The sequence below is a fragment of the Sturnira hondurensis genome, unplaced genomic scaffold, assembly GCF_014824575.4.
Source record: "Sturnira hondurensis isolate 20B ecotype Veracruz unplaced genomic scaffold, ASM1482457v3 Scaffold0006413, whole genome shotgun sequence".
Taxonomy (NCBI): Eukaryota; Metazoa; Chordata; class Mammalia; order Chiroptera; family Phyllostomidae; genus Sturnira; species Sturnira hondurensis.
Window position 1 is genome coordinate 55404696 of NW_028079044.1, and position 25294 is coordinate 55429989.

The 25294-nt window shown below is 61.9% G+C and overlaps 1 protein-coding gene across 2 annotated transcripts; it reads left to right on the plus strand.

The window, feature by feature from the left end:
* The first annotated feature begins 272 nt into the window (after positions 1-272).
* Positions 273-24923, plus strand: TRAPPC12 (trafficking protein particle complex subunit 12). Of its 2 annotated transcripts, none has more exons than XM_037048661.1 (12): positions 273-405; positions 3278-4452; positions 8775-8891; positions 10638-10751; positions 12038-12176; positions 16214-16326; positions 17573-17645; positions 19710-19783; positions 21045-21143; positions 21651-21751; positions 22336-22423; positions 22579-24923. In XM_037048661.1, the coding sequence occupies exons 2-12, from the start codon at positions 3283-3285 to the stop codon at positions 22819-22821; spliced, it is 2331 nt and encodes a 776-aa protein (XP_036904556.1). In that variant the 5' UTR covers positions 273-405; positions 3278-3282; the 3' UTR covers positions 22822-24923. The 2 variants fall into 2 exon arrangements, with proteins under 2 accessions (XP_036904556.1, XP_036904558.1); XM_037048663.1 differs by lacking the exon at positions 273-405 and adding an exon at positions 1209-1310.
* Positions 24924-25294: the final 371 nt, after the last annotated feature.

A 25294-nucleotide genomic window follows, 5' to 3' on the forward strand; every position in this document is an offset into this window, starting at 1 on the left:
GCCCAGAGGGGAGGGCCGAACCACCTCCCCTCCAGCTGCCCTTCGGACAGAAGTTCGCCTGTAGCCTCTGCCCCCAGGATAACTTCCTTTTCCACTCCCAGGTATGGGGCCACGGAGCCCCGCCCATTTCTTCCCCGGCGATCACACCTTGAGGCCTAGGCCCCGCCCCCCGCCGCACGCACGCACGCACGCACTCAACGTGTACTGTGCTTCCAGCCCCGCCCACACGCAGGGAGGGGCAGCTCCTGCACTGGGCATGCGCGACCACCGCCGCTCAGGGCCCACGTGCGCATGCGCCGCGGGAGGTGCTGCGCTCACTCCCCCTTCCCGGCTTCCTTCACTTTCTCCGGGCCTCTGGTTGCTGCCGCAGGTGACCCTGTCCCCTACCCTGTGGGCGTGTGGCAGGTGAGGACCAGGCTGCAGGGCGGGGGTCGGCCCGTCCCTCGGCGCCGCTGCACCGGCCCCGGTCCACCGCGGCGTGTGGGGTGCGTCGCTCGCGGGGCAGCTGTGGGCGGCAGAGACAGCGCACGGGTCCCGGACCCAGGCCCTGCTCCGGCCCTCGGTGGCTCGTGGGGACCTGCCCGCCACATCCCCGGCGTAGGGAGGGCAGAGGCGATGGTGTGTGACAGCGTTTAAGTCCCCAGGCAACGTGGACTGTCATGGCCCATCCTGTCCCCTCCAGAGCCGCTTCGGGACCGGAGGTACCCACAGCGGGCAATGCTGTGGACACAGAGAACTCACCTGTTGAAAAGGAGCCACCGGCCCAAAGGCGGCTCTAACGCGCTTCTCTTTTTCTCCTCAAGACTCGCACCCCAAAACCACGTTCTTGGGCCCCGGTTCCTACCTTTTTATGGCTGCTAGGGGACTCGGACAGTGTCGACAGAGAACAGGGAGTCAGGCCCGGTGATGGGGTGGGAGCGGAGCGGGGATGCAGGCAGTGTGCCCCTGTTTCCTTGCGTCTGTTCCCCAATTCTGCGGGGTCCTCGCCGGCCTCACATGGTGTTGGTCCCCTGCACCGCCACCAGGATTGCAACTACAATGCGTATGTACGTGCAGCTCTCGCAGTGGTTAACTTTACAGCCAGACGACCCAGAGAGAAGCTTTCCTGTGGGGGTGCACCCAGTCTCTGACGTCCCCAGGTCACTAGTAGTCCGAGCTCGCTGTCAAACATTACAAGAAAAAAGGCTTTTGTTTCTTTTGTCATTTATAGCTAATAATTATTAGATGAATATGTGTCAACAATGGGGGATTAGTGACTGACTACACTGGACAAGACACTTCCCCACGATGTTGCACTTTGGTTTTCTGCTGTAAGGAAAAGTAGTCCTGTTCTTGGACGTGGCGGGCGGGGGTGGGGGGGTGTCCAGGCTAATCTGGGGCTCTGTGAGGAAAGTGTTGGCGGGGAGAAAAATAAGTGGATCAGATAAGTAGTTTCCATAGGTCCCACGGAACTCTTCTGGAAAAGCCATTATCTTTTATGATAATCTTGGTTTTCTTGATCTGAATGTGTTTGCTGTGAGAGGAGACAGTAGCTTCTTTAAGGCAAGGAGCCCTGCTGTGTTGGGGCTGCGGAGGCCCGCCCCGGCCAGCCTCGTCCCCACGTCCCAGCCCTGCGCCTGGACGGGACTTGGCTTCTCTCTCACTAGCCGTGTGCTTTGCGGCAGGCTCCGTAGCCTCGCTAAGCCCTGGTGTCCTCGTCTCCGAAGGGAAGGAAGAGATAGCAGCCGTTTAGTGGGGCCGTTCTGAGGGCCAGGGAAGAAGTTACGTAACTGATGTTGGAGCAGTGCCTTCTGGGAAAGCGCCAGTGCGTGTCCTCTCGTCGGGTTGGAGGCAGCAGGCGCCAGCGAGCAGGCCGGCCCTCTCCCGCCTCACACTCCCAGGATTCAGCACCCAACCAGTAGAGCTCAGGGGAGGATGGGGAGGTCGTCACGGGTTGAGGGGTCTCGGGAACCCTTCTTAAAGGAGGGGACCACACCCCTCTGGGGTGGCTGCGTGCAAGTACACAGAATCGACGGGGCAGCCATGTGGAGGAATGGAAGTCCTGTGCGTGGTTGGCGGGGTGTAAAATGGCGTGACCACGAAACTAGTTTGGTGGTCCCTCAAAAAACTGAAGGTAGAATTGCCACATGATCTGGCAAGTCCACTTCTGGGTGTGTACCCCAAAGATTTGCCAGCAAGTGCTCGAAGAGACCTTCGGTCACCCATGTCCACAGCAGCAGTGTTCGTAATACTCAAGGGATGAGAGGGACCTCGGTGTCCTGTCCGTCAGCACGAAAATTGGCCAGCAGATGTGGTCCATCCATCCAGTGGGCGGTTCTTCAGCCTTGACAGTGAAGGGAGTTCTGACTCCTCCCACGAGTGGAAGCACCTAGGATGCACCCGTGGATCACAGGCTAAGTAAAACACGCCAGTCCTAGGGGGACACATGCTGTGTGGTTCCACTTATATGAGCCCCTAGGGTCCTCTGGCTGAGAGACGGGGGTGGTGGCTGCCAGGGGCTGAGGGAGGGGCCGTGGCAGTTGCCTGACTCGGTCAGGTCCGCAGGTGAGGGGAGCTGTGCAGCTGCGCAGTGGTGGTGTCGCACCCTGTGGACGCACTTCTGGCTGCTGAGCTGTACACTTGGAAGGGACTGAGGCCCTGACCAGTGTGGCTCAGTGGGTCCGGCATCATCCCGACGAGTGAAGGCCACGGTTCGGTTCCCCGTGGAGCCACGTGCTTGGGTTGTGGATTCGGTCCCTGGTCAGGGGCATAGGAGAAGCAACCGATCAATGTCCCTCCCTGTCTTTCTCCCTCTTGTCCCCTCTCTCTAAGAATAAATACATAAAATCTTTTTAAATAAAAAGAAATGATTAGGACAGTAAAGTTTATCATGTTATGGGTCTTTTACTGCAACATGGCTGGAGAAATGGTGTCTTTTGAGTTTTGATGTGAACATATGGCAGATAAACAGTCCTTAAATGGACTCTGTTTTTCTAGAGTGGTTCTAGGTTCGCTGTGGAGTTGAGCAGCGGGTGCGGAGACACCCCATCCCCACCAGCGGGGCCCTGGGCCGCCCCCTGCACTGGCACGTCGTCGTCACCCAAAGTCCGCAGTGGACGCCAGGGGCTGCTCTTGCTGTGGGACTTCGTGTGGGTTTAGACAAATGTGTAGTGACATGTGCGCACCATTATGATGACATTTGCCATTTTTATAGATTAAAGGCAATCTTAATAAGAGGAGAAAAAAACAATAGCAACTGAGATGGAAAGCTGCTGAGCTGGGTTTTGTCTTGTTCCAGAGACCATGGAGGAGGTGCAGGGCCCAAGCCTGCCCGCGGAGCCCCAGCCGGCCGAGGGGCACGCCCAGAGCGCCGCCCTGCAGGCGCCTCCACAGGACCCGGGGCTCCTGTATCAGGAGGAAACCATCGATCTCGGGGGAGATGAGTTCGGGTCGGAGAACGAGACCGCGTCAGAGGATTCGAACAATTTCGTAGACAAGCTCAGTGAGCACATGATGGAGAGTGTCCTCATTTCCGACTCTCCTAACAACAGCGAGGATGATGCGGGTGACCTTGGCAGTGTGCAGGATGTCACCGAAGGCAGCGCTGATCCCAGACTGGACAGTGCCACTGATAATGGTGCGGCCGACACTCCGAGGCAGGACAGCGAAAGTGATGGAGACGAAGCGTCTAAGGACATCTCCAAAGAGACCCCTGAGAGCAGGGCCTCCTTGGAGGAGGACCTGGGGCGAGAAGGGAAGGGCCCGAGCACCTGTGCGGATGAAGGCGCAGGGGACTTGGGCTCCAGGAGCCGGGGCCCATCCTCCAGGCAGCCCTCTCCCGAGGATGAGCCCGTGCCCGTGTGCACCATCTTCAGCCAGTCGCAGCCTGCGGCTGCCCAGTCATCCCCCTTTCTGCAGGATGGCTTTGAGTCTCAGGTGGTGAAGTCGCCTAGTTTCAGCAGTGCCAGCCAGCCGGCTACCAAGACCCCTCCCCCGGTGGTCCAGCCAAGCCCCAGCCTAAGCACGTTTTTTGGGGAGGCGGCCAACACCAACTCCTTGGCCTCAGAGTTCTTTGACTCGTTCACAACCTCCACATTCATTTCCGTCAGTAACCCCAACGCAGGTACTGCTGTTCCAGAACCGCTGTCCTCCCCGGTGGGAGGGGCCCCCCCGGGTCCTGCCGAGCCCGGCCCCACCGGGGTGGAGAGGTCAGGACCAGCCATCTCCATGGCTTCTCTGGAAACCCCTCAGTCTCCAAAGCCATTTTCCCAGATCCAGGCTGTGTTTGCGGGGAGCGAGGACCCTTTCGCCACCGCCCTGAGCATGAGCGAGATGGACCGGAGGAGTGACGCCTGGCTGCCCGGGGAGGGGACCAGAGACATCCTGAACTCAGTAGCAGCCCAGCAGTACAGCACAGTGTTCATAGACAAGGAGAACCTCACCATGCCCGGCCTCAAGTTCGACAACATCCAGGTGAGACGAGACCCAGGGCTTCCAAAGGGATCACCTGCTCTCGGTTCTCCTCCCCGAAACGGACACTCCCGTGTCCCTGTCTCGTCCTTTTCACCCGTCTGTGCCTCGTGTGCCTGTGCGATGTGCAGGCCGGAGGCAGTTTGCCTGTTTTGCATCAGAAAGTCCTGTTTCTAAAGAGCACCCAGAATTCCGGTCGTGAGAGCCTGTTGCGTTGCTGGGTGATCAAAGCCCTGTCGATCTCCCCAGTCTCGGGGAGTCGGTCCTGTCGTGGATGTAGAGATGGACCAGCAAGGCAGAAGGTTCCCGCGCAGCTCTCTGAAGTAGCTCCGGACAGTGTGACCAGTTTGTTGTAACAGTGGGCTCCGGAAGGATAGATCTCCCGTTCCCTTCTTTAAATCTCGAGAAAAACGTGTGTATTGCACGTTATATGCTTGATGTAGAGAAAGGTCTTACCGATTCAGTAAGGGAAGCAAGAATGCCCCCCAAAATAATGAACCGTGAAAGTATATAAATGCTGTGTGTAGTAAGTGGTAGTGTAAATTCAGTCTCACTAGGATGGTGAAATTATTTCCATTTTCCAGTGTCTGCTTAGAATCTCTGCGTCCTGTTAGACTGTGGGAGCGCAGCCCTGGTGGCACCTCAGTGCAGTGCAAACCTCTTAGAGCAGAGTTTGGCAGTCTGCACCCAAATCCTGCTTTCGGGAGTTTGTAGAAGGAAGTGATCTTGCTGCACGCAGGTACCGGCTTCCAGGGTGTGCGTCAGGGTGGGGCTGCTAGTTGCCAAGTGTGCGAAACAGTCGAAAGCCCGTCGGCAGGAGGCTGGTTGGAACCACCGGCCTCGTCTTTGCACTGGACTGTTTATGTGGGTGTTGAAAACGACGTTACGCTGGGATGTGTAATGAGGTGAAGTAGAAAAAACGGATGTGAGACAGCACAGGCGAGCATGTTACCAAGCAGCCAGTGGGGCCCCGCCACTGCCTGCTGCCCCCCCTGGCGGCAAAGTTGCAGAGGCGAAGGTTTGCTGATAAAGGAAAGGGGTCTTTGTTTAAAAGCTTCCCAATTTGGGGGTAACAGCTTTCCACACGCACTGGTCACCTAAGCCTATCAGTGAGGCACCCGATTTCTCCCATCGTTTCCCCGTGTTAGTTTTAATTATATATTTCTACAGGGTTAGTTTACAAACTAAACGTCAGGCACAAAAGCTGCACAGCGTCACAGGAATGGCAGGCTTCTGCCTCACAGCTGCCCCCTCTGGGACCCCCAGGAATAACCTGCCACCTGGGCCAGGCCAGCTGACCCTGGGCTGCGCCTGAGTTCCTTCCGTCCAGAATACCGCCCACTGGGAGACGCAGGCAGCTGCAGCTCCATCGTCCAGGTGTCCTCGGGGAGGGGAGCCCGAGAGCCAGAGAGAGAGGCAGTGACCTTCGGTGCCACCCAGCCCACTGAGCAGCGCTGGTCTGGGCACGTGCACCCGCTGTGCACACCTCTTGTTATTTTTGCTTGGAGGCTGGACATTGCGGGTTTTGTGTTGGAGATATTTTGTTTTCTCTCTTAAAAAAGACTTGTACTTCCAGTAAGAAGATAGGTTACATACACATTTCTTTTGCTTTCTTTCAGGTTGTTTTTAAGGGTAAGTTAGAGTAGGTTTTGCTTTGGGGGCCTTTGTGACCTGTCCCCCTGAAAGCCTGGGTGGTCAGTGACTGTGCTCGCCACTCTGAGGGCCGTCCTGGTGTCTTCCGAATGGCTGCCTCTCCCACAGTTTGCGGCGTGGGGTTGTTTGCCGTTTGTTGCGGCGGTTTCACTCCCCCTGGAGCGAGAGGGTGGCCACCCGGTGGGCAGCTGGGCGTCTCACGGGCTGTGGGGGTCGGTGCCCTGGGGCCTGGGTCGGGTGCCCGTGACCACATGTCTGCTCAAGTCCCTAACAGTGAAGTCCGCAGTTTGTGAAGCTGTTCTTGGTTCTGTTTCATCTACGGCTGTTAAAGCAAAAAAGGGGACCGCCAGGGCTGTCCCCCACGGCCAGAGGGGTGGCAGGCCCCGCCACCTGCTCTTCCACAAACACCTCTGGCAGGAGCGGGGTCCTCCCCGCTGCCAACCGTGAGGAGTCCTGGCTGGCTCACGGGATGCCCCCCACACTGCGTCCCGGCCGTGTGCCAGAGGCCGTCACCCAGCGGCTGACTGAGTGGGAGGAGGCGTTGGGTTCCAGGTGGGTCTGGCCCCAGCCGCAGCGACAGGGCTCTGGACAGTGCCCAGGAGACGCGTGCTCCCTCACCCCAGTCCCGGAGGAGGATGCAGCGAAGCCCGGGAGCCTGGGCCACTGCCTGTGGCCAAGTGACAGCCCAGCAGCCGGTCGCCTTAAGGCGATTGTCACCTCTGGGCTTTCGTAGGGAAGGTGCTGGTCGTATGTGTGCTCCCGGCTCAGGGACTTCTGCTAAGGTGTCAGTGCACTTCCAGGGCAAAGGTGTTTGCGTTTTGGTCAAAGGAACTGAGAGCTGTGGCCAGGGAAGGGTCGGACTAGCCCATCCCTGCTTCTGTGTGTGCAGGTGTGACCACCCTTCCCTGGTTCTGCTCGGGCTCGCACAGGGCTCTTTGTCTGCCCGCCCTGCTTGCGTGTGCAGCCGTGAGGGGCCACGTGGCCACGCCCTGTCATTCCACCCACTGACGAGTCCTAGAACAGCCGGCCGTGCGCCTAGGCCTGGGGAGTGTGTCACCTCGCTCTCGGAAACCGCCGCACCTGGACCCGCCCCACGCAGGGGTGGCGTGGCCTCTCTGAGCACAGGCTTCGTGACCTGGACCCCACTGCCCCAGCTGCCACCACCCCCTTCCCTGGACCGCCAGGGCAGCTTTGCTGACCTCCCGTTCATGTTGGCTCCGTGGGGCAGTGTTTGTACGTGTCACCCCTGTGCACGGCACAGAAGAACTGACGTGACCTCACGTGTGAGTGGGGCCCTGCTGTGCCTGTGTGTTCCCCAGCAGGGCAGCGAGGCGCAGTAGAGGCTCCGGGACCACCACGGGTTCTGTGCAGGGAGCACGCCCACGCCGGCTGCCTCTGTGTCCTCCGTCACCATCTGGGCCTGCTGTCCCCTGCAGCCTTAGCATGTACTGTCCTGTGGCTGAAAGGTGGCTTTGCACCCGGACACGAGAGGTTTTGGCCTTGTTCCCGTCTCTCCCCCATGGGCCGAGTGCGTGTTCGTCCCTCACCAGGGAGCTCTGGGGGCCTGGTGCTCCTCGGTCAGCAGATGGACAGCGGAGCCGTGAGGGAAGGCTGGGCCACCTGCACTTAGTGCCCTGAGGCCTGCTCCCACCTGGCACCGTTCACGGGCTGCGGCCCCTGCAGGGAGGGAGAGGGGGTCAGAGCCCCCAGACAGCACATTGCTCATGCCCTCCTACTTCTCGGGGGCCTGGCAACTGTGGGCTCGGCTGTGGTGTGTTCCCCTGCTGACCCCAGCCTGTGGCAGGGCCACCAAGCCGCACTGAGGCCTGGTGTCTGTAGTTTTCTCAGCACCCTTCCATCGGAGACCCCTGTGCCGTTGTCCCTGGGCTTGGTGGCTCCCAGTTCAGATAAGCTCTCATGCCCTTGCTCTCTAAGCCACAGGGGCCCTGCGGGTGCAAACATGCCCAGCTTCTGGCCCCTGTCCTGGGCTCACCCCCGTCTTGCCAGCTGAGAGACGCCTCCCCAGTCATCGCAGGCCGCTCGAGTCCCTCCTCTCCCTCGCCTCCCAGGGCACTCTCCCTGCCCCCGTCCTCCATCTTCCCATGAAGCCGTGGCCTCTGCCCTGCCTTCAGGGGAGGTCTGGCCTGAGGAGTTGGGTCGAGAGACCGCAGGTCCCTGTGCAGAGGCTCACGGGACCTGGCCCCCCACCAGCATCCCCTGTGAACAGAGGTCGGGCTTGGGCGTGAACACGGGCGCCCCCCTCCCCGGGGCCCAGCAGGCTGCGGCTGATGGCATCTGAGCCGCGTGCTGCTCAGGCCTGCGCACCCGGCAGGCACTGCCAGTGCCCCTCCCGGAGAGCGCCTGCCCCTCGTCCCCAGCCCCTCGTCCCCAGCGGTCACCTCATGCCCTGGGGCCTCCGTTAGAGCCAGTGCAGGAGGTGCTGCAGGACACCATCCCTCACGGAGAACAAGCAGGCCTCAAGTGCATAGTCGGTGGAGGACGGCCGTGCTCAAGTGCCCGGTCAGGCACAGCTTCCTGTGCCCTGACCGCTCTGTGACCTGCACACACCGGACCGCAGAGGGTGGGAGAGATGTCAGCTGGTGTTGGGTGCTGGTTAGCCGCGTGTAATTAGCATTTTATCATCCTGACGTGTTTTCCTGCATTCTTTCCAGGGAGATGCAGTGAAAGACTTAATGCTTCGCTTCCTGGGCGAGAAAGCCGCCGCGAAGAGGCAGGTCCTGAATGCCAACTCAGTGGAGCAGTCCTTCGTCGGGCTGAAGCAGCTGATAGTAAGTGAGTGTGCTCGGTCCGCATGCTTGTGTCTGCGGTGAGCCCTGCCTGCCTTCGCAGTGCATTCTGAGAGCTGGCTGCCCAAACACACCACCCAGCGCCCTTGCCTGTAAGTGCCGTGCTACTAGATGCTGGCCCCGTGCGGCAGAAAGCATCGTGCCAACACCCTCGTAAGTCCCACCAGCCTAAAAGCTGTTGTTTTAAGGGATCGGATTACTTGAAGCAGCATAGACTTTGATTAGATATGCTTCATCAACTACAGTAACTAGAGATTAGTAACTTCATGTCGGTTCTTTAAAAATACTCTGTTCGCTGCACTTGGCAGAGAAAGGTCATTTCTGCATGGGCCGCCGGCCAGGAGCATGCAGGGGCCGTCGCGGGGCACAGGGGTGTGCTTGGACCGGGGGTGCTCGCACTGCGTGGGCTGCTGGCAGGTGCTGCTGCAGGTCCTGGCCCCACGGTGGCCTTTGTTCTCAGCGCCTGTGCCCACCTTGCAGGAATGTTGTGCTCAGAAAGGTAAGTGGGAGCCCCTTGCTGAGGTGGTTAGCAGACACCTTATGCGGAAACCACTTAATGTTTGACTTTTCATAAATGTCAATCAGCTGCCCGTCCGAGTCTCCTGTACTGCTGTGACTAGAGTCACTGCCGGGACTGCAGTGACAGGTGGCAAATGCAAGGCCTCGGGACGAATCGGGCCCCACCCCTTGTTTCTGTCGGGGGGTGGGGGGGCAGCACCCAGCTCTTGCCTAACTGTTAAGGAGCAGTTGTACTCACACAGTCCTGAGATTGCATTCGGCCCTTTGCAGGCAACGGCGAGGCTGGTGTGGCCCCTGGTGAAGAAGAGTTTGACGCCCCTGCTGTGGAATTATCCCTGCAGTGGGGAAGCTTTAGGACGGGAAGACGGTGGTGCTCCACTGGCAGAGAGAGGGGGTCTGTAGACTTGCCTGTTTGGTGCCGGAGTGGCGGGGCTGAGAAGGGCAACCCTTCCATGGCCACGTCAGCTGCCGACACGGCTCTTGTCCGGTGCAGCGAGCTCCTGGTGCCCCCGTCCCTCAGCCTTGAGAAAACAAAGTGCCGTGATGCGGCGCAGGCTGTGTTGGGAGTGCAACTTGGTAACGACGAGCCTGGGCGGGAGTGCACACAGAGCCGCACGGTCACTGCAGCTCACCTGACCCACAGCCCGGCGCCGCACCTTAGCTCATCCTGGTCTCGTGCACACGCAGTGGTCTGATCGTTTCCACACTGGGAGTGCCTGTGCAGGCCACAGCTCGGACTCAGGGACTGTGTGCCGTGCTGATGGCCCAGCTTGTAGCGGGCAGCATCAGCACCGTGGGTTTTTTCATGATAATGAAATACAATCATCTTAAACATATAAAACCTTCTACAGTCGCAACAGACCTTCAGATACGCGTGACTGTAGCCAACGCGTAACCTCCAGTTAAATGACTGCCTTTAAACTGGTAGAAACTGTGTGGTGGAGCTCTCCTGCTGGGGGAGACCGCGGTCTTACAGGTCTGGGGCAGCAGGCAGTTCCCCAGCAAGAGCCCCTCCCTGTGTCCTGTCTCCACTGAGCTCCAGCGTCCCCGGGGTCTGCCCTGGAGCGGGGCCTGGGCCGGGCACCTTTCCTGCTGCTGGTGTGCATGGCGCTGACTGTCTGCCCCACCCCGTGCCCTCTGCCGGGCAGCTGCCTGGTGGCCCCTGTGTGTAGGGGGGCTGCCATGGTCACGCCCCGCCGTGTCTTGCAGAGCTGCAGAAACTGGAGGGCGGCAGTGGACCTGTGTGGGCGTCTCCTCACAGCCCATGGCCAAGGCTACGGCAAGAGCGGGCTGCCCACCAGCCACACGGCGGACTCGCTGCAGGTACAGCCCCTTCAGACACAGCACTGTGCTCTGGTTTGTTGTGACGGGTGACAGGCAAGGGGCTGGGGCCTCTTGTGACACTAAGGACAGTTTGAGAACAAACAGTTCCCGAGTTCAGTCCCGACGTGAGAGGGCCCTAGCCCTCCGCTTTGTGCACACGCAGTGTGGGCCGCACTTGCCCCTCCGCCCAGAGACCCCTCACCCAGGCTCACGGAGCAGCTGCAGGGCTGTGCTGATCACAGGCACCCTGCTCGATCCCGGGGCGTGAGGGTGGAAGGGCGCGGGGCAGGGCTTAGGAGAAAACGGGGACCCTCGGGGAGGGACGCGTGCTTTGTCGGGTGTGCCCTCCCCAGTGTGGTATGAGTTGTGCTCACACGAAAGGTGCAGGAACCAGCGTGGTGAACGCAGGGAAGCGGGTCTGAGAGTGAGGAGCAGCTGCGGAGGGCGTGGGTTCCCGCCCCCTCCCTGGGGGTGTTCCAGGGAGAGTCCCTGGCTGGTGGGGGTGCTCAGGCCCGTGCCCGGGGTCTGCCCCCACAGTGGCTGGTGGGCAGGAGTCACGCTGCCTCCTCGCCCCTGCAGCCCCGCCTGCTCACATCTGCGTGGCTCTTCTCCTGAGTCCCAGAGCTCGTGCCCACCTGGCCCCGTCCTCACCACAGGGCTGCCCAGCTTCCTTGTGACCTGGCGTCAGGGCTCCCCGTTCCCACTCGTTCAGCGAGCTGCCGCCAGGTAGTCTTCGTTGGTGCAGCTTGGTCATCCCGCCTCCCTGCCCCCACCCACAGAGGCCCCCATGGCCACCCGCAGGGGCTGCTAGCCTCGGAGCCCTTTGCTGCTGGCGATGGGGTCCGGTCTGTGCGTTTCTGAGTAGCTTCTCACCTCAGTGTCGGCAACTCCACAGCCCGCATTTGGCTCCCGCTGTTTTCCTGAAGCCACGGCTCACAGGTGGCCCTCTTCCCACTGGGCCCAGTCCCCTCTGAGCGGCCTCCTCCTGCCCAGACACCCCGACACTGCTGCGTCCATGCCCTTGGGCCACCTCGCTTCCCTCCCCTCGCACTTCCCCACCCCAGCCCGTGGCCCACTTTGGGGAGGGAGTGGCTGTTTCCATCTGCCCAGTGCACGCACCCTGCGCACATGCCCTGCCCCGGTGTCCAGCTGGAGTACGTGGGATAAGACCACTCTGGTCGTCACAGACGTGTGGTGGTGCAGACCTGTGAGGACTGGTCGTTCGGCCTTTGTTTAACGGTTCTGAAAGTGGGCTCTGACCGCCTCTTATCCCCTTGTGTTTCTAGCTTTGGTTTGTGCGGCTGGCCCTGCTGGTGAAGCTGGGCCTCTTCCAGAATGCGGAGATGGAGTTCGAGCCCTTTGGGAACTTGGACCAGCCGGATCTCTACTACGAATACTACCCGCACGTGTACCCGGGGCGCAGGGGTAAGCGGCGCCGCCCTATGTCCGTGCGTCGGCCTCGGTTTTCCGTGTTCACCCCATCCTGGAAGTGAAACGCACAGCCTGGCAGCGAGCCTCCAGAGGCAGGGCCCTCGCTGCCTGTTCTCTCCACTGCACATCTGGCTGCTTCCCAGGCGCCAGCCCTGAGTCAGCAGCTGGGTCTGGCGTGAGGGCTGGCCGGGCAGCGCCGGGGCTGACTCCGTGCCGTCCCTGCCAGCCTCTGCTCTGATTCCGTCTGTTTGAAAATCTGGGTGCAGCCTCTACATGGGCCTGGACGGCAGCGTGGGGTAGTTGCTGGGGCGCCGCGGAAGTGAGCACTAGGGGTGGGGGTTACAAAGAGGCCCCGGTGGCGGCCTTGAGCTGCCATGAGTGTGTCTGGCAGAGCCCGTCTTGCTGTGCTCTCTGGGCAGATGGGGGGCGCACCTCTCCCAGGTGGTCTCCCGTTCTCCCGCTCCCCCGCTCCCAGGAGCCCCTGCAGCCGCCAGCCCTGTCAGGGGCCTAGTTTGCCACGGCACAAGGCACCGCCCTCTCCTGGTTCTTCGGGGTCACCTCTCCTGCTTGTAAGCCTCTCACCCACCCTTTCTGCCCATCTGAGGCTCCGCCCAGCTGCAGTGGGCAGTGAGCAGACTTGGCCCAGGAGGAGGAGCCGCCGCCTCCGATGGCCCTGCAGGGCTCGCTCCTTTTTGGGAAGGCACCCGAGGGGGGAAGGCAAGGCCAAGTTGCGGGATAGGGGGGCGATGTTTCTGTTCAGTAAGTTACACCTGGTAGCTTTCATAAGGAAGAGGTGATGTTCTCGTGCTTCCTGTAGGGAACAGCCTGTTTCCCTTCAGAAAGTTGGCTCCCCCTTCTGCTGAGTGCAGCGAGCATGTCCCCAGCAGCCCTGCCCCTCACCTGGGGGCACGCCGACACTGCGGGTGCAAACCTGGAGCTCTGAGAGCAAGGCCCAGACCCCCTCTGGTCCTGCAGAGCCTCCGGGAAGGGAGCCATTGCCCCAGTGACTGGTCACAGCGGAGCCTGGGAACAGCCCCAGAGCGGGCGCCTCCTGGGGTGACTGGGAAGCCTGCCCAGTGTGGTTCCCCAGCCCACTGCTCTGAAGGTGGCTCACCCCCTGTGGGCCCTGACTCACAGTCCTGGGCTGTGGTGCAGCCTACAGCTCAGCCCCAAGCTTGCACGTGTGTGAGGACAGCGGTGGCACCGGGCCTCCTGTAACACACAGCAGGGACCCAGTCGTGGGGCTGGGCACATCTCCCACTTGCCACATCTCCCGCCTGCCATCCCTTCACTCGGAGGACGCTCGCTCCTGAGGATGAGCCAACTAGGGCTTGTGCTGCCGGGGCTGCCGGATGCACAGGGGCCCTGGGGCGCGGATGGGCAGTGGCTGTGTGCCTCGGGCAGTCTGTGTAAGTCTCCGAACAGGCTCAAGCCAAGGTGCACTTGACCGCAGAGCGTTCACACTCGTCCACAGTGATGGACCACGTGCTCGCGGGCTGTTCTTCTTACTCCGCAGTGTGTCGTGCACAAGTGTGGGGTTTCGATTCGCTCGTTTCATGTCAGCTTGCATTGACAAGCAAACGAGTCATTAAAGTGGGCTTTAGAAAGGAGGCTGTAGTGATGCAGACAGACAGCTCGAACGAACGAGCTTGGGTCACTAAACGCTGGGTGCGGTTTACCGGTTCGGAACACTCAGGACAAACAAGATGGAGTGAACGGTGAGGGAGGCCACACTCCTTTTGTGTTTGGCGTCCGAGAGCGGAGGAGCACAGGTGTGAGCTGGCGCACCAGCACGGCCTCTGGCCTCTGGCCGCATGGGCTTCTCCTCTGGTTTGTGGGCCGAAGGGAAGGGCAGCAGCAGACCGGCCAGACGACCAGGGCAGAGAATCCAGGGTCTGCGCCTGTCTCTCTTCTCCTCCCTTCTGCTCCTCCCCCGCTCCGCCTCTGTCCCCCTTTCCACTGCTCCTCTTGACACGGCCCGCCCCATGCTGCTGGGGGCGAGGGGGAGCCGGGGCCCTGTCCCTGGAGGTGGGCGTGGCCAGGCCAGCTGCAGCGCATTGTCTGAGAAAGGCCAAGGTCTTCCAAAGCCAAGGTCAGGCCTGCGTGTTCAGTGCCAGTTACAAGAGCTGCACTGATTTCACGGAGGTCTTGTTTCTCGACGTTACCCTTACGGTTTCCCAGGGCAGACCAAAACCGAGGACACGGGCACTTGAACCGGACGCTTAGTCTCCGCTCTCCCTTCAACTCAGCTCCTCTGAGCAAGGAAGGGCGGCCTGGCAATGGGCCGTCCGTCCTTCGTGCCCTCCCTCCAAAAGCATGAAGTCATGCCTCCAAATTGGAGAACATGCCATTGACACGCGACCATACGTGATGGAGGAAGTGACATACGGCCGGCGAATTGAAGCTCTTGTTGCGAATGTCGTCTTTTTCCCTCCAAACTAAGGCCCGCTTAGCAGGCATCCGGCTCAGGCAGGGTCTGCAGCCGACGCTTCCCTGTGCCTGGGACTCCTGACTGGTGGTCTCTGGGTGGCTGGTCGCCGGGAGCACATTTTCCAGGGACAGTATTTCGTCTTCTGCTCAGTGACACGGAACGTCCCACGCACGCGGATGTCCTTCGGTTTCCGTCATCGGAACTCTGTAGTTCCCCTTCCGTAGGTCTCAAGTGCAGTTTGCCAGGTTTGTGTCCATCCTGTTTCTCCCGGTGCCCGTGGCGAGGGCGCATTCTCGGGTTTAGGCTCTGGTTGCTCATTGCTGGGGTGTCGGAGGCCAGCAGGCTTCCGTGTGCAGCCCTGTGAGTTCTCTGGGCCTTTCTGCATGGTGGCCCCGCCATCCACAAAGACAGTTTCACTGCTTCCCGGCCTCTGGGCGTCTCTTCACTTCTCGCTGCCTCATTTGGCATCTCCAGTGGGAGGCTCCACGGTGGGAAAGAGGGCCCTGCCTCGGTCAGGGCCTCGGGGGGCGGGGGGCGTCCGTGTCTCACTGTTCCGTGTGGGGTCGGCTGCAGGTTTCTGGGGACGTTCTTTCTTAAGTGAGGGGAGTTGTCTTCTGTCCCACTTTGCTGACAGTTTTTACCTTGGGTGGGGGTTGTCACCGGGGCAGCAGGCCTGGGCACCTTGACGGTGGGGTCTGTCACGTGGTTTGGGCCTCTGTTGATGTTCCTGGTGGCGTTCCTGGTTGAGCCTGGTTGACGGGAGGGGCTCCCCTAATGGGTTTTCGGTGCAGGACCAACCCCGCCTCCCTGGAAGGAGCCCCCGCCGCTCGTCCTCTGTGATTCGTTCTGCCCACTGGGATTCGACCTGCATGCTTTGTGGAGGAGTTCTGCGTAGGTCGTGAGCCACACTGGTCTGTAACTTTCTTTCTCCTAGCGTCTCTGTCTGGCTTTGGTAAGAGGGTCGCTGTGGCCTCACAGTGAGTTAGGAAGCACCCTCTGCTTCCATTTCCAGAGAGAGAATTTAGAGAACTGGGACCATTTCTCCCTTACAGGTTTGGTAAAATTCGCCAGTGAAACCATTTGGGCCCGATGCTTGCTTTTTTGGGAAGGCTTCTTAATTTACTTTTTGAAATAGACATTGGCCTGTTTAGGTTAGTTTGCTTCTTGTGTGAGGCGTAGTAGATTGTACCTGCCAAGGAATTGAACTTTGGCTCTTAAGTCATACGTGCACATACATGCACGCACACACACAACGCCTCAGAATTGGTCTAGAGCCATGTCCTCGGGACCTGGGCCCCGGACCATGCTCCCTGGGCCCCTCAGCTGCTGGCGGACTCTCCCTCAGGGCCTCCTGGGGAACCGGAGCCCAGCAGCCCCCTGGCTGCTTGTGTCCCAATTTCCTGCCCCGGAGGCCGGGCGGCCCTGCTATCGCAGGCAGTGTGACAGCCGGTGCCGGCTGGGGCCCTGCTGTGGGAGTGGCAGCCACCCGCCCGCCCTCTGGTGCCTGTCCCCTTCCTGCTTGGAGCCTGCACGGGCTCCGCCCTGCGCACAAGGCGGGGAGGCCTACGGCTGCCTCTGACGGCCCTGACCTTGGTTGCAGGCTCCATGGTCCCCTTCTCCATGCGGATCCTGCATGCAGAGCTGCACCAGTACCTGGGCAGCCCCCAGGAGTCGCTGGACAGGCTGCACCGGGTGAAGGCCGTCTGCAGCAAGGTAAGGCTGCCTCTGGGCTCTGTGTGTCAGCCAGGGACGCGGACCAGCGGCCAGCCCGGTGCCCAGTGTCCGAGTGTTGGACACTCGTAGGTGGCCCGACGCAGCTCCAGGAGACTGCTTCGCCCTGTGGAAAGCCTTCTTTTCTGAGGTCCCCTTGGCCCCTGGTGGGGACGGGAAGGTCCCGGGACTTCGCAGAGAAGTCCGAGCCGTCCCAGGCAGACCTGGCTGTCACCCCTGTTTGGACCCAGGGGGATGTGAATGAGTGGTCAGGTCTTCAAGTTGGTGCCGGTCCCCATGGTGTGCTCCAGGTTTTCGAGTCCACCCACCCCACCCCACGACGTCCTGTGACAGCTGCCAAAGGGACAGGCACATGGGTCCCTCCTCCTGCCCGTGGTCCCAGGCCATTGTTAGCACTGGTGTGGCCTGGGGCTGGTTAGGAGTGCAGGGCAGGGGGCGGGACCTGCCATTCAAAACTGCAGATTCCAGGTCGTGTGTGCGCACATGTCCATGAGCTCCCGGGCCTCCAGGGCAGGTGTGGCCATCCCCGTGGGCCAAGGAAGTTCGCCGGGAAGCCAGCGCGTGTGTGGCTGACCCACCGGGCCACCCATGGTGGGCGGGGCTGGGTGCAGCCTCTCAGCTCAGCCACAGCCTCTTGCCCATGCGGAGCAGCCCCATCTAGAGCCTTGTCCAGCCCCACAGCCCTGTTCGCGGCCCCCCGACTCCTGCTCACCGGGCACTTGGGAAACCACCACTGTCTCAGCGTTGCCGCTGCTTTCAGGGATAGGCTCAGGCTGAGATTCACGCCACCCCCCCTACCCCTTCCCTTTCTCCTACTCTCTGCCCTTCCTGCTGGTCAGTCTGCTGACTCAGGGCAGGCTGTGGCTGACTTGGTCCTGTGCAGGGGTCTCCCCCAGTGCGGTCCATCTGCAGGGTAGTCACCAAGCTGGCTGCACCGTGTCCATGCTCAGACTGTGGTTTCGACTCACCCCAGCTGTTTGGTTGTGGCTGGTTTTGCTCCCAGGTCCCCCTGCCTTCCCCGTGTCTTGTACCCCGAGCCTAGTGTGTCCCGGCTGGGGTGGACTGCCGGCCACAGTGAGACCAGCGGTGAGGCTGGAGATGCGCCCGAGTGACACGTTCCTTGGCAACCCCATCCTCTCACAGAGCAGGAGCTCCCTCTGGACTCTGTGGTGACAGCGTCCAGAAGTAAGACCACTCCTGGTGACCCACTCCCTGTGACACCCCACAGGTCCTGGCACACCTGGAGCAGGGCCTGGCCGAGGACGGCAGCGTGGGCACCATCACGCCGGAAAACAGGCAGGGTGAGTGGGGGGCCCATGGGGTCTGCCCGGCCCCTGGGGAGCTCTGGTCCTTTCTGGGCTCCTCCCTCCTCCCTGTTGGGGAAGCCCCCCCACCAGTGCTCCACGGCTCTGTGTGATGGGCCCCGAAGAGTAAGACTGAGTGTGGCCCCACTCAGGGTACCCTGGGCACAGGAGACCCACCGGCACCACCCAGTCCCAGGGACGGGTGTCAGCTTCCTCCGGGAGGCAGGGATTACGGCCGGAGGGAGGACCCCTCCTGGCGTGAGGAGGTGGGCCCCGCAGGCAGAGCCTTGATGAGGCCAATGGTGACCCGGGGCCCTGTCCTGAGTGCGGGGCAGCAGGATGGCCTGCAGGCTGAGACCCCCACTCCCACCCTGGCTGCGAGTTCTGGAGAACGAGAGAAGAATGAGCTTCCGATCAGCTTCCAAGCCCAGCGCAGGTGGCACCCCTATGACAGGCCCTCAGCTTCCACCCCAGCAGGGCAGCGCCTGTGCACAGGATCCCGGGGCTGCCGACGCCTTGTGCCCACAGGGTCTGTCCTGCTCTGTGTTCCCTCCGTGGTCTGGGCACCTGGCCGGGAGTGGGCTTTGGTGGTTGCGCCCGGCCTGGATTGCGTTGGCAAGTGCCAGGCTTCCTGCGAAGCTGCACCCTGAGAAGAGAAATGTGCAGGGTGGGCAAGGTGGCCTGCAGAGGGGCGAGCGACAGGGAGCGCTGTGGTGGGGTGCGTGGGTCCTCGGGGGCCGCCGACACCTGCCGGGGTTCGCTTCTTCGCTGGAGAGGTCCCTGTGACCACCAGGCATGTGGGCGCGTCCTTCCTGGTAGTGCCATTCCTGGGGTGTCCACAGGGCCACCCCAAGCTCCAGTCCCTCCCCGGACGCCGCACTGTCACCACACTGCCGGCCTGGTGGGAACAAGCAGAGCGTGGCCACGTCTCGGTGGCATCACAGCCAACAGCAGCTCTCAGGCGAAGGGGCAGGGCCAGTGAGGAGAGGGCAGAAGGTCGCTGTCTGAAGCCCCTTCATTGGCAGAGGGCGACCCCTCACCAGTCCCATTGTGAAGGGAACACGAGCAGCCGGGGTCAGGCAAGTCCCAGACTCCAGCAGGAGGCGCCCCTGGTCTCGAGCACGAGCACGGAGAGAGTCCGCAGGGTCGCCAGGCAGTCCTCCCGACCCCGACCGTGCATCCCGACCTCAGGAGGAGGGTCCTGTCGGGAGCAGGCAGCTCTGACGAAGGCAGCTGGCCCCGTCCTTGGCCTTCAGATACATCCAGGTCATGCCCGTCAGTTGGACGTTGCCCTGCTCCCTGCCGCTCAGGATTCTGAGTCACCGTCAAGGTGCCTGGTGGGGCCCAGGCCTGCTGCCCTGGGCAAGGGTGCATAACCCTCCCCCACCCCGGCCCTTCCGGGCCTCAGCTCGGTCACACCAGCACCGGAGCTTGGCCTCCGCTCTGCCGCCAGAGCTGATCTCCCCCTGACCACTGGCAGGCACACAGATGCGGCTGGGCTTGTGCCCCCACCCAGGGCAGCTGCTGGGGGAGTGTCCAGCTGGGATCAATGGCAAGATGCTGACGACAGAGTGGGGACCAGAGAATGAGGCAGCCTGAGGCCAGGATGCAGCGGTGGGATGGGCAGTCCGGGGGAAAAAGTGGGAGGGGTGGGGACAACCAGCACGCCCGAGGTGCAGGCACACTGTGGGCCGTCACCTTCCCGGTGCTGCCGCCGGTGTGCGGGTTTGCAGGCGCTGTGACCGTCCAGGCAGCACCTCGGTGCTCTTGTCTCGAGAACCCAGGCAGAGCTCTGAGCTGGAGGCCAGCAGACTGTCTCCACTTGAAAGGCTGGGAAACAGGCCCGGGGCAGCAGGCCCTCCCCGCTAACAGTCCGTCAAGGGGCGAGGGGTTCTCAGGGCACTGACACTGGCCCTGAGGCTGACCACTGACTGCCCTCCCGCTGCTCGTTTCCTGGCCAAGCCCTTCACAGAGCCCAGAGTGTGGCTGGCCCGCGTCAGCACCTGGGCGGTGATGGCCTACCTGGTGACAGTGTGCGCTCACCGCCGCCCTCTCTTGCAGCCTCCGTGCAGCTGTGGCGGTCCCGCCTGGGCCGGGCAACCTGTTCCATGGCCAACTGCCTGCTGCTGATGAAGGTGCGCGCGCCCTGGGAAGGACGGGGCAGGGGGTGTGGGGTTCAGAGCCTTGGGGCCTGCTGCCCCGGGAAGGGCAGCCGTGTGGAGGGCTTCCATTGCCAGGTTCAACCTCACAGACGGGGGTTGCGGCAATTAGAACAGAGCTTCCCTCTGACCCCCCACCCTCCCTGCTCTGTCTGGGGCTTCTCTGGACTCCGCCCCAGAAGGGTGGCCTTTGCCCTTCCTCTGTTGGGGGCCTCGGTCCTCGTCTGGGTGTGACGTGACGCAGGGAGCCGGCGCTAGCAGGCCCTGAGGGGCAGTGCTGGTCAGGTGGCAGAGGCTGAGCTCGGCAGCCAGCCCTGCCTCCTCGTCTCTCCTGCCCGTCCCCCTCCAGCAGGCCCTCTGTGGCCTGTCCAGCCCTGCCCAGCGGGCTCCCCACCTCCCATGAGGCACTGGCAGCAGGCAGTCTGCCACCCTCGCCCACCGCAGGGTGAGTGGCCTGTGCCGAGGCAGCCCGGCTGCCAGCTGCAGGGGCTGAGGAAGCTGCTGGGGAATTACGAGCACAGGTGGGGGTGCTCCCCATGGACCCCCAGGGTCAGTCCCAAGCTGGGTGTCCCCCCCAGCAGAGCAGGCAGGCAGTCTCCCCGGTGGAGTGGGAGGCGCCCTGCAGGGCTCTGCTCGACCCTGATGCAGTAGCCCTGCTATCCATGCACAGTCCCCTCCTGACCGGATGGGGACCGCACTGGGCACGGGGAGGGCTTGGGTGCAGGGCCACACGCAGAGCCTCAGGGCTCAGTTTGGTCACAGAGAGGTGTGGCCAGGACCTGCTGCCTGGGGGCCAGCACTGGGCCGTCCCCACCTGGCTGGCGTGCATGGCACTGGGGTGCGGTGTGGCCCTGCAGTGCCCCTCAGTCTCTGGGGTGCCCCAGCTCTGCATCCTCGGCAGCCCCTCAGCACAGTGGGCAGGGCCAGGGGTGGGGCTCTGTGTCCTCAGAGCGCCTCACACCCTCCCCGCTCCTGAAAGGGGACCTGCGGCCAGGAGCCGTGTCTTCCTCACTAGGTGTGGGGCAGCCAGCCTCCGTCCCGCTGAAGGCCAGGGCACAGGTCTCTGGCCATGCGGGTGGGCGGGCAAGGCAGGTGCTCTCCGGGGACACTGGTGGCTTTCACTGGGTCCGAGGCTTGCTGCCAACTCCCGTGTCAGGGATCCTCTCGTCCCAGGAAGCCTGTGGGTGCCTGGGCAGGAGCGATCGCATCGCTGACATCTCCGGGCTGCTCTCCCCAGGACTATGTGCTGGCAGTGGACGCGTACCGCTCGGTCATCCAGTTCCACCCCGAGCAGGAGCCACAGCTGCTCAGCGGCATCGGCCGCATCTTCCTGCAGGTGGGTGCTGCACGGAGCTGGCACCACGGGGAGGCGGGGGCTTCAGGGCAGCGAAGGCCGTGAGCAGCCAGGACACTGCAGCAGCAGGTGGTGGAACTGAGAAGCGCGGCTGGTGAAAAGGCAGGCTCAGTGCACCCAGGCCGGGCGGCCTGGGCGGGAGGGTAAGGTCCCGGTGCACGGAGCTGCTGGGGCAGGGGCCCGCCCAGACCTTCCGAGGAGGGCGGTGTGTGTCTGCCACAACCACGTTCACAGTACTGTCCACGGAGGGCGGGCCCGCCGATCAGAACCGCAGGGCCGTGTCCGAGGTCCCAGCACTCAGAACTGCATGGAGCTGGATCCCCCGTGTCCAAAGTGGCTCTTCGGTTTTTACGAGAAGTCGCAGTAATTAGACGGTCACGACGCCTGCCCTGCCTGATGTGTGAACACCTCTATGACGTCGTGTCGGGGAGCTGTGTGCAAGGGCGTGGGTGTGTCACCTGAGCTGACTAAACACCCTTGTCAAAGCAGATCGGGGACATAAAAACGGCGGAGAAATGCTTCCGGGACGTGGAGAAGGTGGCTCAGAAGCAGGATGGCCCTCAGGGGGAGACGGTGGTGCTGATGAACAGGTGTGCCTTCTCAGTGGGAGGTCCGCTCTGGTGTCCGCGGCACCAGAGCGCCGGGCCCAGACCTGAGCAGGGTGGGCGGTTTCCTGAACCACAGGGACGTCCCTTTGGCCACGCACATGCGCTCGGAGACCTTTTCCCAGTTGTCCAGAGGACTCGCGTTGCCCATTCCCGGCACCAGCTTGCCTGAGTGGCTCTCTGAGTGTCTGCAGTCCCCTGCTCCATTCCCGGCGTGGCCTGTGTGGGGCACGCTCTGTGGTGGCGAGGTGCGGGGCGCGTTGACAGACACAGCCACGCCCGGGGACGCCCGCTCAGAAGCAGACAGGGAGGCTGAGGCAGGGCCCGTGGTCGGGCAGGAAGGAATTGTTCGTGCTGTCCTGTCGCCTGAGTTGTTAAAGGCAAAACAGCTTCAATTTCTACCCAAAGTGCCCACTGGGGTCCGGGTGACAGCCCCCTGGCTGTCCATGTGGCAGGCACTAGCCCCGCCTGCTTGGGGTGACACGGGGAAGCAGCCTGCCCGACTCTTGGGTGCACACCAGCGTCCTGACCTCAGCTGATGGACACTGCACTTGTCGCTTATGTTCCAGAGCTTTCTTGCACCTCGGTCAGAATAACTTTGCAGAAGCGCACAAATTCTTCACAGAAATTTTGAGGATTGACCCCACAAATGCTGTGGTAAGGCACTCCCAAGCGGTAGGTCTCCCACCGGCAGCCTCGTCGACCCCCTGGCCCCGGGTGGCGGCCGGGGGTCGGGGGAGGCCCCCTCCTCGAATGCCCCCCAGGCACACGCAGCCGTGCACCCAGGCCTGACGGGCGTCCCCCCTCCCCAGGCCAACAACAACGCGGCCGTGTGCCTGCTCTACCTGGGCAGACTCAAGGACTCGCTGCGGCAGCTGGAGGCCATGGTGCAGCGCGACCCGGGGCGCTGCCTGCACGAGAGCGTGCTCTTCAACCTGAGCACCATGTACGAGCTGGAGTCCTCGCGCAGCACGCAGAAGAAGCAGGCCCTGCTCGAGGCCGTCGCTGGCAGGGAGGGCGACAGCTTCAACACGCAGTGCCTCAAACTGGCCTAGGCTGGGCGTGTTTGGGAGCCCCTGGTCTCTGGGAGCTGCTGAAGCAGGCCTGTGAACGCGGCCTGCGGTTGCGGGGGCCTCTCACTGGGAGCTGGGGGCGTGTCTTTAGTCCGGAGTCAGGGCCGCCGGGCAGGCTCTCGACAGCTCGACCCACAGCTCTGTGCCGCCCGTGAACGTGGGCCCAGTGTGCCGTCTGGACGGCGGCCACAGACGGTCCCTGCGGTTTGTTCCTGGGGGCTGGCCTGCGTGCTCCGTTATTTCTGAGTACCCTGGAGAAAAGCCAAAAATGTGGCCCACCCCGTGCTGGGCCTGTGCCTGCGTGTCCAGGACACCTGGAGTAGGCAGACACCAGTGCAGTGAGACTCACTTCTCTTCCTCTCCTTGCCCTCCCCATCCCCCAGGCCAAACGTGTCTGTTTTGCTCCTGACACCTGTTCAGCTCATGCTAAACCCCTTGGGTGAGCCTGGTGATAGGGACAGACTCGGTTCCCTACATGACAGGGAAGTGTGGTGTGCGGGGACGTCCGTCAGATGGGAATCCAGCTCCTCATGTCACTGCTCCAGGCACGCGGCCGGAGGGGCTTGTGCTTCCCACCCAGATGCCGTTGCAGCTCCCGGAGCCTTCGGGGAGGCACTCGTTTCACAGACTGACACAGGTGTGTGTACCGCCGAGCACGGCCGTGTTCTGTCCCTGTCTGTGATAGAGCAGACCCCAGTGCATGGCTGAAATGGGCGGAAAGGACGAGACGGCGAAAGGGCTGCTGGAGGTTTTAAAGTCTTTCTCTCTGAGGAGGGGAACAGTCCTGGCGCGTGTGGCTCCGGGGGCTGGACGTCGTCCCCAGAGTGACAGGTCCCAGGTCCCCGGTCAGGCACAGGCTCGGGCTATGGCTTTGGTACCTGGGCGGTGTGCACAGAAGGCAGCCAGTGGTGTTTCTCTCTCACATTGATGTTTCTCTCCCTCTGTCCTGTCCTTCCTTCTCTAAAATCAAAAATAAAGTTAAAAAGAAATATAAAATCTTTTGTTTCAAAAGCCCCCAAATCAGACGTCATTTGGATCCTTCACTGAGAGGGTTTCCTTCAGAGCTGGCTTTGGCAGGCAAGAGGAGACTCAGCCTGCAGCTGGAACCTGGCCAGAGGCCACAGAGCTGTCCCATGGCCAGGGACCCGAGTTCCGGTTGAGGATGGTCCCGGGTCGGTTGTACAGAAAAGCAGGTGACGCTGGACGGGCTGCCACCGGACAAAGGCAGGCGGACTGGAGCAGAGCCTGGTGCCCCTGGGTGGGGACCTGCCTCTGGGTGCCCCTGCCACCTGAGCTTCCTGGCAGAAGCTCCTCCACGTCGGGACTCTGCCACTTGCAGCGAACGGCCCCAGTGGAGACGAGAGAAGAAACCGCGTCCTGAGCTCTGGGACGCAGACTCGGGATGCTAGGGCCGGACGCCATGAAATCCAGGAGGCAGGGTCCCACCGCCATGCCCCTGCCCGTGCACACCTGGGAGGGCAAGGACCTTCCCACCCACTCGAGGGCTGCCCTGTGGGGCCTGCGGGAGAGCTCGAGCCCGAGGGAGCCTGCTGCCTGGGGACACTCCACCCAGGTCCCACCCACCGGTCACTGCTCCCACGCACACGGCCTGCAGAACTGTCCTCAGCTTGTTCCACACAGGCCTGGTTCCACTTGCTCCACTTCTGGCCTTAGGCCCTGGTAGCACCTCTGGGTGTGCAGGCCACCGCCGTGAAAGGTTTCCCTTGGGCTGCCTGCTGTGGGCGCTGTGCGACCCAGACCAACGACTGACGGCAGTGGTGTGCTGTGGTTCCTGAGGCAGGAGCCTGGGAGTGGTCGGCAGGGTGCTGCTGGGCCCTCCGGGGGGTGGGGGGGGTCCCGAGGCCCAAGGAGCTGCTTCCCTCATGAGGCAGCTGGCCTCCCTGAAAGGGACCCCGGGGAGCGGCAGGGGACCAGTGCCTTCTGACCTGGTGGGAGCGGCCACATCTCACCTGGGAGAAACGAGTCACCAAGTCCAGCCCACACTCAAGGGGAGAACGGGCTCCATCTTTTCGGAATATTGTCCAAGAATTTATAGACATATTTTTAAATCACACTTAATTTTTTTAAAAATCTTCACATTTCATGGGAACTGGGGCATCAGGGAGCAGACCAGGTGTTCTGCCACCTGCACACGTGCACGCCCCAAAATTCAGTTCCCCCGAGATTTCTGAGGTGTGAGCTCCTGCACAACAGGCAAGGGTTCCCAAGACCAGTGTCGGGGCTTGGAAGATAACACGGAGATTTTTTAAAAATATTTTTTATTTATCTATCTATCTAATCTATCTGTCTGTCTAGATATCTATCTTTAGAGGGGAAGGGAAGGAGAGAGGGAGAGAAATATCAATATAGGGTTGCCTCTGGTGAGTTCCCTGCTGGGAACTGGCCTGCAACCCAGTCATGTGCCCTGACTGGGAATCGAACCGCGATCGTGTGG